At 57.2% G+C, this 15346-nt stretch overlaps 1 protein-coding gene and 1 pseudogene across 4 annotated transcripts; both read left to right on the forward strand.

Annotated features, from left to right (window-relative positions):
- The first annotated feature begins 6848 nt into the window (after nucleotides 1-6848).
- On the forward strand, nucleotides 6849-8962 carry LOC128311528 (melanoma-associated antigen 8-like). Of its 4 annotated transcripts, none has more exons than XM_053201972.1 (4): nucleotides 6849-6959; nucleotides 7116-8057; nucleotides 8408-8584; nucleotides 8727-8962. In XM_053201972.1, the coding sequence occupies exons 2-3, from the start codon at nucleotides 7131-7133 to the stop codon at nucleotides 8453-8455; spliced, it is 975 nt and encodes a 324-aa protein (XP_053057947.1). In that variant the 5' UTR covers nucleotides 6849-6959; nucleotides 7116-7130; the 3' UTR covers nucleotides 8456-8584; nucleotides 8727-8962. The 4 variants fall into 4 exon arrangements, with proteins under 4 accessions (XP_053057947.1, XP_053057946.1, XP_053057944.1 ...); XM_053201969.1 differs by having other exon boundaries at nucleotides 6855-6959; nucleotides 7116-7990; nucleotides 8123-8584; XM_053201970.1 differs by having other exon boundaries at nucleotides 6855-6959; nucleotides 7116-7990; nucleotides 8123-8584; nucleotides 8730-8962.
- Nucleotides 8963-9327: 365 nt separating this feature from the next.
- LOC128311529 (melanoma-associated antigen 9-like) lies at nucleotides 9328-11551 on the forward strand (annotated as a pseudogene).
- The last annotated feature ends 3795 nt before the right edge of the window (nucleotides 11552-15346 follow it).

Consider the following 15346-nt stretch of genomic DNA (forward strand, 5'->3'; position numbering starts at 1 on the left):
ACTCTGGGGAAAACTTGACCTCGAGGGCAAGAACAGGACTCTTTGTGGAGGACTATCTAAGCAGGACCGACAAACCAGCAGGAACAGTTGGAGCAGACCAAAGTGGGAAATGTGGGGGGGGGACAGCAATAAAAGTGGGGCTACCAATTTACACCCTACTCTGAGGACAACCTGGAACAAGAGAACAGGACTCTTTGTTAGGGCCTATCTGACCAGGACCAACTAACCAGCAGGAGAATTTGGAAGAGACCAAAGAGGGGTGTTGGCTTCAAAGGGGCCTACGGACTGAGACCCTACTCTGAGGACAATGTGACCTGGAGCAGGAAAATAGGACTCTTTACTGGGGCCTATCTGAGAAGTACCAACTAAGCAGCAGGAGTAGTTGGTAGGGATCAAAGCGGGAAGTGGTGGGGGAGGGAATAAAAGGGAGGCTTCAACCTGAGACACTACCCTGGGGACAATTTGAATTAGGGATCAAGAAAACAGGACTCTTGGTGGGGCCTATCTGAGCAGGACCAACCAACCAGCGGGTACAGTTGGAGCACACCGATGTGGGAAGTGTGTGTGGGGGGAGCAGGAATCAAAGGGGGTCTACCAACTCAGATCCTACTCTGAGGACAACTTGACCTAGGGGCAATAAATCAGGACTCTTGGGGGGCCTATCTGAGCAGGACCAACTAACCCGCAAGAACAGTTGGAAGAGGCCAAAGTGGGAATTGGGGGGGAAGAAATAAAATGGTGGCAACCAACTGAGACCCTACTCTGAGGACAACTTGACCTGGGGGGCAACAAAACAGGAAACTTGGTCTGGGCCTCTCTGAGCAGGATCAACTAATCAGCAGGAAGAGTTGGAAGAGACCAAAGCGAGAAGTGTGGGGGTTCAGACATAAAACAGGGCAACCAAGTCAGACCCTACTCTGAGGACAACTTGACCTTGGGGGCAAGAAACGGGACTCTTTCTTCGGGGCTATCTGAGAAGACGCACTCACCAGCAGGAACAGTTGGAAGAGACCAGAGCAAGAAGCGTTGTGGGACAGGAATAAAAAGGGGGCTACCAATGGAGACAGTACTCTGAGGGCAAGTTAATCTGGGGGTAAGAAAACAGGACTTTTGGTTGGGGCCTATCTGAGCAGGACCAACTAACTAACAGGAGAAGTTGGAAGAGGCCAAGAAGGGAAGTGTGTGAGGTACAGGAATAAAAGCGGGGGCTACCACCTTATACCCAACTCTGAGAACAACTTGACCTGGGGGCAAGGAAACACGATTATTTTGGGGCCTATCTGAGCAGTACCGACTAACCAGTAGCAAGAGTTGGAAGAGAACAAAGCAGGAACTGTGTGTTGGGGCTGGTGGTGGCAGGAATAAAAAGGGGGCTACCAATTAAACCCTACTTTGAGGACAGCTTGACCTAGGGGCATGAAAATAGGACTCTTTGTTGGGGCCTATCTGAGCAGGATAAAGGAACAGTTGCAAGAGACCAAATTGAGAAGTGGTGGCGGCGGGGGGGGGGCTATAAAAGGGGTGCTACCAACTAAGACCCTACTCTGGAAACAACTTTACCTAGGAGGCAGAAAATATGTTTCTTTGATGGGGCCTATCTGAGCAGTACCAACTATACCAGCAGGAAGGGTTGGAACAGTCCAAAGCGGGAAGTGTCGGGGGGGCAGCAATAAAAATGGTGCTCCCAACTGAGAACGTACTCTGAGGACAGCTTGACTCTGGGGGCCATAAAACAGGACATTTTTTTGGGGGGGGGGCTATCTGAGATTGATGTCTAACCAGCAGGAACAGTTGGAAGAGACTAATGCAGGAAGTGTGGGGGGCAGGAATAAAAGGGGGGGCTAGTAACTGAGACCATACTCTGAGGGCAAGTTGATCTAGGGGGCAAGAAAACAGGGCTCTTTGTTGGGACCTATCTGATAAGGACGAACTAGCCAGCAGGAACAGTTGGAAGAGACCAAAGCAGGAAGTGGGGTGGGGAGGGAATAAAAGGGGGACTACAAACTGAAATCCTACTCTGAGGACAAGATGACTTGGTGGCAAGAAAATAGGACTTTTTGTTGTGGCCTATCCGAGCAGGACCAACCAACCAGCAGTAAAATCTGGAAGGACCAAACCAGGAAGGTGGGGGGGGGGCAGGAACAAATGGGGGGCTACAAATTGACATGCTACCCTGTGGACAACTTGACACACGAGGCAGGAAAACATGACTCTTATTGGGGCCTATCTGAGTCGGACCAACTAACGAGCAGGAACAGTTGGACGAGATCAAAGCAGGAAATGGGGAGGCAGGAATAAAAGTGGACACCAACTGAGATCCTACTCTATGGACAACGTGACCTGGGGGGCAAGAAACCAGGGTTCTTCCTTCTGGCCTATCTGAGCGGTACTACCTAATCAGCAGGAAGAACTGGAAGACACCAAAGCAGGAAGTGTGGGAGGCATGAGTCAAAGGGGGGCTACCAACGAAGACCCTACCCTGAGGACAACTTGAACTGGGGCAAGTGAACAGGGCTCTTTGTTGGGGCCTATCTGACCAGGACCAACTAGCCACCAGGAGTACTTGAAGAGACCAAAGCGAGAAGTGTGCCGGGGCAGGTATAAACGGGGGCTACCAACTGAGACCCTAATCTGAGGACGACTTGGCCTGGGGGCAAGAAAACAGGACTCCCTTTTGTGGCCCATGTGAGCAGGACCAAGTAACCAATAGAGCAGTTGGAATGGACCAAAGCAGGAAGTGGGGGGGGGCAGGAAAAAAGGGAGGCAACCAACACACACCCTACTCTGAGGACAACGTGACCTCCGGGGCAAGAAAACAGGACTCTTGGTTCGTGCCTATGTGAGCTGGACCAACTAACCAGCAGGAACAGTTGGAAGAGACCAAACCAGGAAGTGTGTTTGGAGGAGTGGCAGGAATATAAAGGGGACTACCAAATTAAACCAGACGCTGAGAACAATGTGACCTAGGGGCATGAAATTAGGACTGTTTCTTGCAGCCTACTTGAGAAGGAACAATTAACCAGCAGGAACACTTGGAAGATACCAAAGCAGGAACTGGGTGGATCGGGAATAAAAGGGGGCTACCAACTAAGACCCTACTCGGGAGACAACTTGACCTGGGGGGAAAGAAAACAGGAATCATGGTGCAGCCTATCTGAGCAGGGCCAACTAAGCAGCAGGAAGAGATGAAAGAGACCAAGGTGAGAAGTGGGGGGGGGGAGCAATAAAAGGGGGCCTACAAACTTAAACCCAACTCTGAGGACAACTTGAGCTGGGGCCAAGAAAACAGGACTTTTTGTTGGGCCCTACCTGAACAAGACCAACTAATCAGCAGGAGCAGTTGAAAGAGACCAAACCTGGAAGTGTGTGTGGGGGGGGGCGTGGACAGCAGGTACAAAAGGGGGGTGCCAAATTAAACACAACTGTGAGGACAACTTGTCCTAGGGGCAGGAAAATAGGATTCTTTGTTGAGACATATACAAGCAGGACAAACTAACCTATAGGAACAGTTGGAAGAGACCAAAGCAGGAAGGGGGAGGCAGGAATAAAAGGGGAGGCTACCACCTGAAATCCTACTCTGAGGTCAACTTGACCTAGTGGAATAAAAATAGGACTCGTAGTTGGGGCCTATCTGAGCAGGACCAACTAACCAGCAGGAACAGGTTGAAAAGACCGAAGCAGGAAGTGTGGGGTGGGCAATAGGAATAAAAGGGGGGGGCACCAACCGACTCCCTACTCTGATGACCACTTGACCTGGGGGAAAGAAAATAGGACTCTTTGTTGGGCCCTATCTGAGCAGGACCAAGTAACAAGCAGGAACCGTTGGAAGAGACCAAAGTAGACAGTGTGGAGGGCAGAAAAAAAAAGGGGGGCTACCAAGTAAGACCCTACTCTGGGGACAACTTGATCTAGATGGTAAGAAAACAAGACTGTTTGTTTGGTCCTATCTGAGCAGGAGCAAATAACCAGCAGGAGCCTTTGGAAGAGAACCAAACGGGAATGGGGGGGGGGATAAGGGGGGGCTGCCAAATGGGACCCAATTCTGAGGACAACTTAACCTGGAGGCAAGATAATAGGACTCTTTGGGGGCCAATCTGAGCAGGACCAACTAAGCAGTGGGAACAGTTGGAAGAGGCCAAAGCAGGAATTGGGGGGCAGGAATAAAAGGGGGGCTACCAGCTGAGACCATACTCTGAGAACACCTGGACAAAGCGGGCAAGTAAATTAAGACTCTTTTTTGGAGCCAATCTGAGTAGGACCATCTAACCAGCAGGAAGAGTTGGAAGAGACCAAAGCAGGAAGTGTGGTGAGCAGGAATGAAAGGGGCCTAGTAACTGAGACCCTACTCGGAACACTACTTGACCCAGGGGGCAAGAAAACAGGACTCTTTATTGGGGCCTGTTGAGCAGGACCAACTACACATCAGGAATCGTTGGAAGAGACCAAACCGGTAAGTGGGAGGGGGCAGGAGTAATAGGGGGGCTGCCAACTGAGTCCCTACTCTGAGGACAACTTGACATGGGGTCAAGAAAATAGAACACTTTGTTGGGGCCCTGTCGGTGCAGAACCAACCAACCAGCAAGAGCAGCTAGAAGAGACCAAAGCAAGAAGAGAGGGGGGAGGAATCGAAGGGGGGCTACCAACTGAGACACTCCTCTGAGGACAACTTGTCCTAGGAGCAAGAAAACAGGAGGCTTTGTTCAGGCCTATCCGAGCAGGACCAAGTAACCAGCAGGAACAGTTGCAAGAGAGAAAAGTCGGAAGTGTGTGTGGCGGGGCGGCAGGAATAATAGGGGGGACGGGCCCAGGCTCTTCTGCAGCAGGTGTCGGGACTTCATGGAGATCCGCAGGGCCCATCCCGCCCCGGGGAGAGGCGATCAGCCTGGGCCGCGGTGCCGGGGTACGTGTAGAGGGTGGCCGCAGGCCCCGTCCACTCCACTGTGCCTCGGGGATCTGAGGAAGCTGAGGACCTTGGGGTGAGGGACAGGATCCTAGGTCAGGAAAGGGCAGGGACACAGGACGGGGCCACGGTGTCCAGGTGGGGGTCAGAGGGAGGACTGAGGGACTCGGGTCCCCAGGACAGAGGGGACGTCCCAAAGTTCAAGACCTCAGGCCTTCTGAGAAGGGCCCTTGGGAGGCATGGGGACTCGCGGAGGAGAGTCGGGCCAGACTTCCGCAGCCTGGTCTCAGAGACACCGGAGGAGGCGCAGGGGGCGGGGTGGCTGGGACACCTCAGGTGGGCAGAGGGCAGGGCCCGTGTCCCGGGGCGATTCCTAATGAGGAACAGAGGGACCTGCAGGCAAAGGAGCCTGGACCCCACAACAGAGTCAGTCCGCGCAGGCCCCCGGGAGGGATGGGGACACTGGGCGAGGCTGGACTTGGGCATCCGGGTCTCGGATCACCTGGACGGGGGAGGGGGGTCGGATGGGTGAGCTGGGGAGAACCGAGGAGCCGCTGTCTGTCGGGAGCAGCCGCTCCGGTGGGCAGACGGGAGGAGGGCCCAGGTGCTGTCAGGAGACCAGGTCCACCCCAGCCCAGAGCTACGAAGTCAGTCCGTGCTGCAGGCCCGGGGAGCCCCAGCATCGGGTGGCCAGAGGTGGCGGGCGCCCCGTCACTGAGCCTGGGCGGTGCGTCCCAGAGACCTTCGGACCCCGGTCTGAGGGGCACGAGTTCCCATGGTCAGCGGCCACGCGCACAGGCCATCCCCGGGGTGCAGGAGGCCACGGAGGGAACACCCAGGGAGGGACTCTGGCCCCCAGAAAGCGGGCCCCGGCCCGGAAGGCGACCCCTAGCGGCAGCCTAGGGAAGCCCCTAGTGGGAATGAGGCCCCGCGGGGTGTCTGGACTTCCGCATCCGGGTCTCAAGAGACTGGCGGGGCGGGGCGGGGCGAGGGGGCCTCGGCGTCGGCGTCGGCGTCTTCCGGCCGCGCCTCGAATCCCGTCAGGCGCGGGAAGGGCGCAGAGCCTCGTGGGCTTGGAGGTGAGGCCCAGAGAGAGGAGCGAGGGAGCTGGGACCCAGAGGGGAATGAGTCCGGCGGTGGGGGCGGCGGTGGAGGCCGCAGGGTGGCGCGACCACGACGACTGTGACCAGGGCGTGAGGCGTGGGCGGACTCGGGCTCTGGGTCCCAGCCCGACTGAGAGCTGGTTGCGCGCGAGGAGCCGGCGTCAGGCGGCAGAGCCCGTGCCCAGGCCGCCCAGGGAGTCCGGAAGGGGACGAGAGGATAGGGCTGAGGGACCCCAAGGAAGCCACGTGAGCCCCCCCCCCCACCCCCCGCCATCGGCCCCGGGCCTCCCCGGACTTGGTCGCCTCGTGCGACGCCAGCCGCCTTGGCCCGGACCTCGCCGGGCCGTGAGGGTTCTGGTGGGAGGCAGCGGGCCCGGGGCTCCCCGGGAGAGCCCTGCGGGGGACCGCCGGAGGCCCCTTGGACCCCAGCCCCGGGGCCGCCCTCGGAAAGCCGCCCCCGCGGTGGGTCTGGGCGAGGGGAGGGCCTTGGTGTGCGGGGCTGGACCCCGGTCAGCCGAGGCAGGATCCCGGGCCCTGGCCGGGGTGCAGGGGAGAGAGGAGGCGCTGCCTCCCAGCCCAGGACACCTGCGTAGGGCCCAGGCCTGCCCTGCCACTCGGGTCCGCTCTGGCTGTCAGCGGAGGCCCAGAAGGGGCAGGCCCAGGCTGGAAGGGGGAGCCTGGGTGGGGGGTGGGGGCTCCCGGGGCGGGGCCGCCCAGAGTCCTGGCTAGAATCTCCTGGCCGCAGTGGGGGGTGGGGGCCCGGGGCGGTGCTCGCGGTCTGCACCCACCCTGAGACCCTGAGGCGCCCCTTCCCTCCCTCCCCCCCTCCCTCCCTCCGTCCCTCCCTCTTCCAGGGGCTCTGCGAGCTCTGCAGTTGAGGCCTTGGTCTGAGGCAGGAGTCTGAGGTCACAGAGCAGAGGAGGCGCGGCCGCGTGCCAGTCGGTTGTCCAGGCGAGGTGCGTGCTCTGCGCGTGGGGCCAGGGGCTCGTTCATCCTACCCCAGAGGGGACCCCTCGGCCCCCAACCCCCACGCGGCCCCGCTCTCAGGCCTGGGAGCTCGTGCTCTGTGGGCTGGGCCTCCTCCTGAGGAGCCACCCCTCTTCTGTGTTCAGGGTCTGGTGACCATCATGCCCCTGGGTGAGAGGAGTGTGTTCTGCAAGCCTAAGGAGGAGCCAAGAGAGGTCCCGCTGCCACGGGATGCACCGCTGCCAGAGCCTGAGGACAGGGAGGTGGAGGAGGTGGAGTTGAAGAAGGAGGAGGTGGAGTTGAAGAAGGAGGAGGTGGAGGTGGAGGAGGTGGAGGAGGTGGATTTGGAGGAGGAGGTGGATTTGGAGGAGGAGGAGGTGGAGGAGGTGGAGTTGAAGGAGGAGAAGGTGGAGGAGGAGGAGATGGAAGAAGTGGATTTGGAGGTGGAGGTTGAGGTGGAGGAGGTGGAGGTTGAGGTGGAGGAGGTGGAGTCGGAGGAAGAGGAGTTGGAAGAGGAGGAGTTGGAGGTGGAGGAGGTGGAGTCGGAGGAAGAGGAGGAGTTGGAGGAGGACGTGGAGTTGGAGGAGGAGAAAGCAGAGGAGGAGGACGGGGGGTACCTATCTCCCTCCTCCTCCTCCTCCTCCCCTTCCTCCCTGTCCTCCTCCTGCTCTGTCCTCCTTCTGGTCCCCCTGGAGGAGGGGTCTGCTGCTGCCGGGTCCCCGAGTCCTCCCCAGAGCCCTCGGAGCTCCTGCCCCTCCCCCAGTGCCATGGCAGGCGCTTCGGGGAGCCAGTCCCACCAGGGCTCCAGCAGCCCCGATGAGGAGGGGTCGAGCACCTGGGGGGCCCCGGCAGGGGCCCAGGCCTCGCTCCCAGATGCGCTCCGCGTGAAGGTGGCCGGCCTGGTGCTGCTTCTGCTCCTCAAGTATCGCACCAAGCAGCCGACCACATGGGCGGAGATGCTGGCGGCGGTTAGCCAAGATGACCAAGACAGCTTCCCCGTGATCTTCCGCCGAGCCTGCGAGTATCTGCAGCTGGTCTTTGGAGTCGACGTGAAGGAAGTGGACCCCCGCGAGCGCTCCTACGTCCTGGTCAGCATCCTGGGCCTCAGCTGCGATGGGACGCCGAGTGGTAGGGAGGGCATGCCCAAGACCAGCCTCCTGGCGCTGGTCCTGTGGGTGATCCTCCTGGAGGACGACCGTGCCCCTGAGGAGGCGGTGTGGGAAGCGCTGGGGGTCATGGGGGTGTATGCCGGCAGGGAGCACGTATTCTATGGGGAGCCCAGGGAGCTGCTGACCGAAGTCTGGGTGCAGGAAGGGTACCTGGAGTACCGGCAGGTGCCCGGCAGCGAGCCCACACGCTACGAGTTCCTGTGGGGTCCCAGGGCCCACGCAGAAACCAGCGGCGTGCAAGTGCTGCAGCACATCCTCGCGGTCAACAGCAGGCAGCCCGGGTCTCCGTGTCTGTCCGAAGAGGCTGTGAGCCATGAGGAAGAGCGGGCCTGAGCCCGAGGGGCAGCCGGGCCCGTTCCCACCTGGGGTCGAGCAGCTTCTCCTGCGGGGCACGAAGCCAGGCCACTTCTCCCCTGCGAGTGCGAGCAGAGCGGGCGCTGGGCGTTGTGAGTAGTGGAGGGCCAGGGCGGCTTGGGGGAAAGCGGGCCAAGCGCACGTTTGGGTGGGTTCTTGTTCTCTGTCTACGTGGCCTCGGAAATCGATCTTTGTTTCCTCGAGGAAGTTTTCAGTTGTTGTTCCTTGTCATAGAAGGTTTCGTGAGCTTCGGGCTCAGTGTGGGAGTGGCACCCACGCCACAGGTGTTCAAGAGTCAGAGTTGTGCCGTTTGGTGCAACGAGCTGGGAACCCTTCCGTCCTCGTTCGGGATCCAGAAGGGAATCGCGGTGCCTGGGCTGGGCACAGACAGGGATGTCTTGCAAACGTGAAGACCTTGGCAGTAAACGGATGGTTTCAGGGCATGGAGCAATAAAAGATGTTCGTTCTTGCTTCTTGTCCCTTGTCGTCTGTCATTCTGGACGAGGGACATAGAGATGTGTGCCTGCCTTTGCTTGGGTCTCCAAGAAAGGAGGAGACACTCGATCTGAGCAGAGGTCCCCAGCTCACTGGGACATTTGTGGCCGGACATTCGCTGAGCTCTGCTCACTCTCGGAAGGGCCCTGTGTTGGCAGTGAGGACACTAGGAGAGGCAGGACACGTCCCACCCATAGGTGACTGTCTAGCAGCTGCGGTCCCCATGGGAAGGCAGGGAAAGGTCCCCTAAGAGGAGCAGAAGAAATGAAAGAAGGCTGAGGCGGTGGGGCTCCAGGGGGGGAGTCCTGCAGTGGAGATGCCCTGCCCGAGCCAGGCTGGCCTGGGATCTCTGTTCAGTGCGATGCCTTCTGGGCAGCTGATCACAATGTAGCGGGGAGGGGACAGTGGCTGCGGTGTGCTCCCTGCCTCTGTCTCCAGGAAGTCGGGGAGTGAGAGCCTGGATCTGAGGCGCACAGACTCAGCTGTTCAGAGGGCGGGGGCACGGCCCGAGCCGGTCAGAGTCAAGGTGAGGATCCCGGAAAGGATGGTGACAGAGGTGGGGGCCTCGGTCTGGGATGCCTGGTTCGGGCCGGCAGAGAGAAGGGGCCCGGCCGGGCAGCAAGGCGTGCACGTCGACATGTGAGGGAGCACGGCCGGCCCCCCATCCCGGAATCCAGGTCAGTCCAGCCGGCAGCCCGAGAGACCCCGGCAGGGTGGTCAGGCGGAGCCCTTCTCCCAGCGGGGCTAAGGGTGGTAGACTCGGGGCCCCAGAGGGACGGGCCCAGGCTCTTCCTGGAGCTGGTGTCTGGACCTGAGGGAGAGCGGTAGGGCCTACTACACCCACCCACCCTGGGTAGAGGCGCTCAGGCCCCGCTGAGGCCGGGGTTTCTGGAGAGGGCGGCCGCAGGCTGTGTCCACTCAACTGTACCTCGGGGGTTTGAGGGAGCTGAGGACCTTGGGGTGAGGGACGGGATCCCAGGTCAGAAAGGGCAGGGGCACGGGCCGGGCTAGGGAGTCCAGGTGGGGACATGGGGGGAGGACCGAAGGACTCAGGTCCCTAGGACACACAGAAGGAACCTGCCGGAGTTCGGGCACCCGCGTCCTTCTGTGAAGGGCCAGGGGCAGGATGGGCATTTGGGTGGACGAGTCGGGCCCGACTTCCACAGCGGAGTCTCACAGACACAGGGGGTGTGTGTGTGGGTTGGGGGAGGCGGCTGGGACACCTCAAGTGGGCAGAGGGCAGGGCCTGGGTCCTGCGGCCATTCTTGGCGAGGGTGCAGAAGGAGGACAGAGGGAGCCTGGGCCCCTCAACAGAGTGAGTCTGAGCCTTCCGAATGCCTGCCCCTCCCCCGCTGACATGGCAGGTGCTCCGTGGAGCCAGTCCGATGAGGACCCCAGCAGCCCCGATGAGGAGGGGTCCAGCACCAGAGGGGCCCCAGAAGGAGCCCAGCCCTCGCTCCCAGATGCATTCGGCATGAGGCTGGCTGACCTGGTGGCATTCCTGCTCCTCAAGTATCGCACTCAGCAGCCGACCGACCACACAGGCGGAGATGCTGGCGGCGGTCAGCCAAGATGACCAGGACCACGTCCCCACGATCTTCCGCCAAGCCTGCGAGTATCTGCAGCTGGTCTTTGGTGTTGACGTGAAGGAAGCGGACGCCAGAGACCACTCCTTCTTCCTGGTCACCATCCTTGGCCTGATATGTCATGGGATGCTAAGCAGTAGGCAGGGCATGCCCACGGCCAGCCTCCTGGTGCTGGTCTTGGGGGTGGTCCTCCTGGAGAACAACTGTGCCCCTGAGGAGGAGGTGTGGAACGTGCGGGCTACCAACTGAGACCTACTCTGATGACAACGTGACCTAGGGGCAAGAAATCAGGACGCGTTATCAGGGCATTACGTGAGCAGCACCAACTAACCAGCAGGATCAGTTGGAAGAGACCAAAGTGGGAAGTGTGTGGTCACCATGAATAAAAGGGGAGCTAACAACTGAAAACCAACTCTGAGGACAACGTGACTTGGGGGCAAGAAAACAGGACTTTCTTTTGGGGCTTATCTGAGCAGGACCAACTAACCAGATGGAACAGTTGGAAAAGACCAAAGCAGAAAGGGGGGGGGCTACCAACTGGGATCCTACTCTGAGGACCACTTGATCTAGAGGACAAGAAAACAGGACTCTTTGCTCGGGCCTCAATGCGCAGGACCAACTAACCAGCAGGAATATTTGGTGGAGACCAAAGATGGGAGTGTGTGCTGGGGAGGGGTGGCTGGAATAAAACGGGGGCTACCAACTGGAACCCTACTCTGAGGACAACTTGACCTGGGGGAAAGATAAAAGGACTCATTGTTGTGGCCTATTTGAAGAGGACCAACTAACCGGCAGGAGCACGTGGAAGAGACCGAGGCGGAACTTTGATGGCGGTAGGAATAAACGGGGGGCTACCAACTGAGAAACTACTCTGAGGGCAACTTGAACTGGGGGCAAGAGAACAGGACTCTTTTTGGGGCCTATCTGAGCAGGAACACCTAATCAGCAGGACCAGTAGGAAGAGACCAAAGCAGAAACTGTGAGGGGGGCAGCAGGAATAAAAGGGGTCAACCACCTGAAACCATTCTCTGAGTAGAACTTTACCTGGGGGCAAGAAAAAAGGACTCTTTGTTGGGGCCTATCTGTGCCGGAGCAACTAACCAGCATTAACATTTTGAAGAGACCAATGCAGGAAGTGGGGGAAACAAATAAAAGGGAAGGCAACCATCTGAGACCCTCTCCTGAACACAATTTGACCCGGTGGCAAGAAACCAGGACTACTGGTGCGTGTCTATCTGAGCAGGACCAACTAAGAAGCAGGACCAGTTGGAGGAGACCACAGCGGGAAGAGTGGGGAAGGGAACAAAGGGGGACTAAAAACTGAAACCCTACTTTGAAGACACCTTGACCTAGGGCATGAAGATAGGACTCTTTCTTGGGGCCTATCTGAGCCGGACCATCCAACCAAAAGGAACAGTTGGAAGAGACCAAAGCAGCAAGTGGAAGCAATAAAGGGGGCCTACCAACTGAGACCCTACTCTGAGGACAACTTGACCTGGGGGCAAGTCAACAGGACTCTTTGCTGGGGCCTATCTGAGTAGGACCAACTAACCAGCAGGAACAGTTGCAAGAGACCAAAGCGGGAAGTGGGGAGGGGCAGGAATAAAAGGGGTGCTACCAAGTGAGACACTACTCTGAGGACAATTTGACATAGGGGGCAGGAAAACAGGACTCTTGGTGGTGCCTATCTGAGCAGAACCAACTCATCAGGAACATTTGCAGGAGACCAAAGCAGGAAGTGTGTGTGTGTGTGTGTGTGTGTGTGTGTGTGTGTGTGTGTGTGTTGGGGGGTGGCAGGAATGAAAGTGGGGCTACAAACTGAAAACCACCTCTGAGGACAATTGGCCTGGGGGAAGAAAATCAGTCTTTGTCGGGGCCTATCAGAGCAGGTCCAATTAACCAGAAGGAACTGTTGGAAGAGATCAAAGTGGGAATTGGGGGAGGACAAGAATAAAAGGAGGGTACAAACTCAGACACTACTCTGAGGATAACTTGACCTAGGGGGCATGAAAACATAACTCTTTGTTCGCCCTATCTGAGCAGGAACAATTAACCGGCAGGGACATTTGGAAGAGACCAAAGTGGGAAGTGAGGAGGCAGGAATAAAAGACGGGTACCCCCTGAACCCCTACTCTGAGGACTCCTTGACCAGAGAGCAAGAATATAGGACTTTTTGTTGGGGCCTATCTGAGCAGAACCAACTAACAAGCAGGAATACTTGGAAAAGACCAAAGCAAAATGTGTGGGGCGAGGCTGCAAGTATAAAGGGGGGCTACCAACTGAGACCCTACCTTGGGGACAGCTTCATTTAGGCGGCAAGAAAATAGGACTTTTCGTTGGGGCCTAAGCAGAGCAAGGAACCAGCAGGGACATTTGGAGCAGACATAAGCGGGAAGTTGGGATGTGCAGGAATAAAGGCAGGGCTACTGCCTGCAACTCTACTCTGAGGACAACTTGACTTGGAGGTAAAAAACCAGGACTCTGTGTTGGGGCCTATCTGAGCAGGACATACTCATCAGCAGGAACAATTGGACGAGACCAAAGCAGGAAGTGCGCGGGGGGGGTGCAGGAATGGGGGGGGGGCTACCAACTGAGACCCTACTCTGAGGGCAACTTAACCTAGGGGGCAAGAAAACAGGACTCTGTGTTGGGACATAGGTGAGCAGGACCAACTAACTAGAAGGAACAGTTAGAAGAGACCAAATAGGGAAGTGTGTGGGGGGTGGGAATAAAAGGGGAGCAACCAACTGAGACCCGACTCTGAGGACAAGTTGACTCAGGAGGCAAGAAAACAGGACTCTTTGTTGGGGGCCTACCTGACCAGGAACAACTAACCAACAGGAGCAGTTGGAAGAGACCAAAGCGAGAAGTGAGGGAGGGGCAGGAATAAAAGGGGGACTACCAACTGAGAACTTACTCTGAGGACAACTTGTCCTGGGGCAAGAAAACAGGACTCTTGCTTGGGGCCTATCTAAGCAGGACCAGCTAACCAGCAGGAACAGTTGGAAGAGAGTAAGCGGGAAGTGGGGGTGGGGCAGTTATAACAGGGGGGCTAAAAACTGAGACCCGACTCTGAGGACAACTTAACCTATGGGACAAGAAATCAGGACTCTAATTTGGGGCCTATGTGAGCAGGACCACCTAAGCAGCAGGAACATTTGGAAGAGAACAATGCAGGAAATGTGGGGGGTGGGGGGGCGATGCGGGAAAAAAGCAGGGCTACCAACTGAGACCCTACTCTGAGGACAACTTGACCTAGGGAGTAAGAAAACAGGACTCTTCTTTAGGGCCTATCTGAGCAGGACCAACTAAGCAGCAGGAACTGTTGGAAGAGACCAAAGCAGGAAGTAGGGGGTGCAGGAATAAAAGGGGGCTAACAAGTAAGACCTTACTCTGGGGACAACTTGACCTAGGGGGCAAGTAAAGAGGACTCTTTGTTGGGCCCTATCTGAGCAAGACCAAGTAACCAGCAGGAATAGTTGGAAGAGATCAAAGTGGGAAGTGGGGGAGAGAGAATAAAAGGGGGGCTACAAACTGAAACACTACTCTGAGGACATCTTGATCTGGAAAAACAGATCTTGATCAAGAAAACGGGACTCTTTGTTGGGACTATCTGAGGAGGGCCAGCTCACCAGTAGGAACAGTTGTTAGACAGCCAAGCAGAACGTGCGCAGAAGGGTTAGGAATAAAAGGGGAGGCTACCAACTGAGACCATACTCTGAGGACAACTAGACCTAGGGGGCAAGGAAACAGGACTCTTTGCTGCGGCCTATCTAACAAGGCCCAACTAATCAGCAGGAACAGTTGGAGAAGACAGAAGCTTGAAGCAGGGTGGCAGCGTTAAGGTGGGGCTACCAACTAAGGCCTTACTCTGAGGACCATGTAACCTGGGGCCAAGGAAACAGGACTCTTTGTTGGGGCCTATCTGAGCAGGACCAGCTCACTAACAGGAACAGTTGGAAGAGGCCAAAGTGTGAATTGCAGGGGCAGGAATAAAAGGGGGGCCATCGACTGAGACCCTACTCTGAAGACAACTCGATGTAGGGGACAAGAAAACAGGACTATTGGTTGCGGCCTATCTGAGTAGGACCAACTAACTAACAGGAACAGCTGGAAGAGACCAAAGCAGGATTGGGGGTCAGGAAAAAAGGGAGGCTGCCAACTGAGAACCTGTTCTTCAGACAAGTTGACATTGGGGGCAAGAAACAGGGCTCTTAGTTGGGACCTACCTGAGCAGGACCAGCTGGAAGAGACCAAAGCGGGAAGCGTGGGGGGAGAAAACAATAGGGGGGCCACAAACTGAAACCCTACTCGGAGGAGAACTTGACCTGGGGCAAGAAGAAAACAGGACTCTTTTTGGGGGCCTATCTGAGCAGGAGTAACCAACCAGCAGGAAACATTGGATTAAACCAAAGGAGGAAGCCGGGGGGTGGGGGGGCAGGAATAAATGGGGAAGCTACAAACTGAGACCCTACTCTGCAGAAAACTTGACCTAGAGGGCAAGAAACTAGGACATTTTCTTGGGGCCTATCTGAAGACAACCAACTAACCAGCAGATACAGTTGGAACATACCAAAGCAGGCAGAGGGGGGTGGCAGGAATAGAAGGGGTACAACCAACTGAGACCACACTCTGAGGATAACTTCATCTAGGGGTCATGAGAAATGGACTCTTTGTTGCGGCCCATCTGAGAAGAACCAACTAACCAGCAGATACAGTTGGAACAGACCAATGCGGCAGGTGTTTGGTGGAGGCAATCAAAGGGGGTCTACC

Source organism: Acinonyx jubatus, chromosome X (genome assembly GCF_027475565.1).
Source record: "Acinonyx jubatus isolate Ajub_Pintada_27869175 chromosome X, VMU_Ajub_asm_v1.0, whole genome shotgun sequence".
In the NCBI taxonomy this organism is placed as follows: Eukaryota; Metazoa; Chordata; class Mammalia; order Carnivora; family Felidae; genus Acinonyx; species Acinonyx jubatus.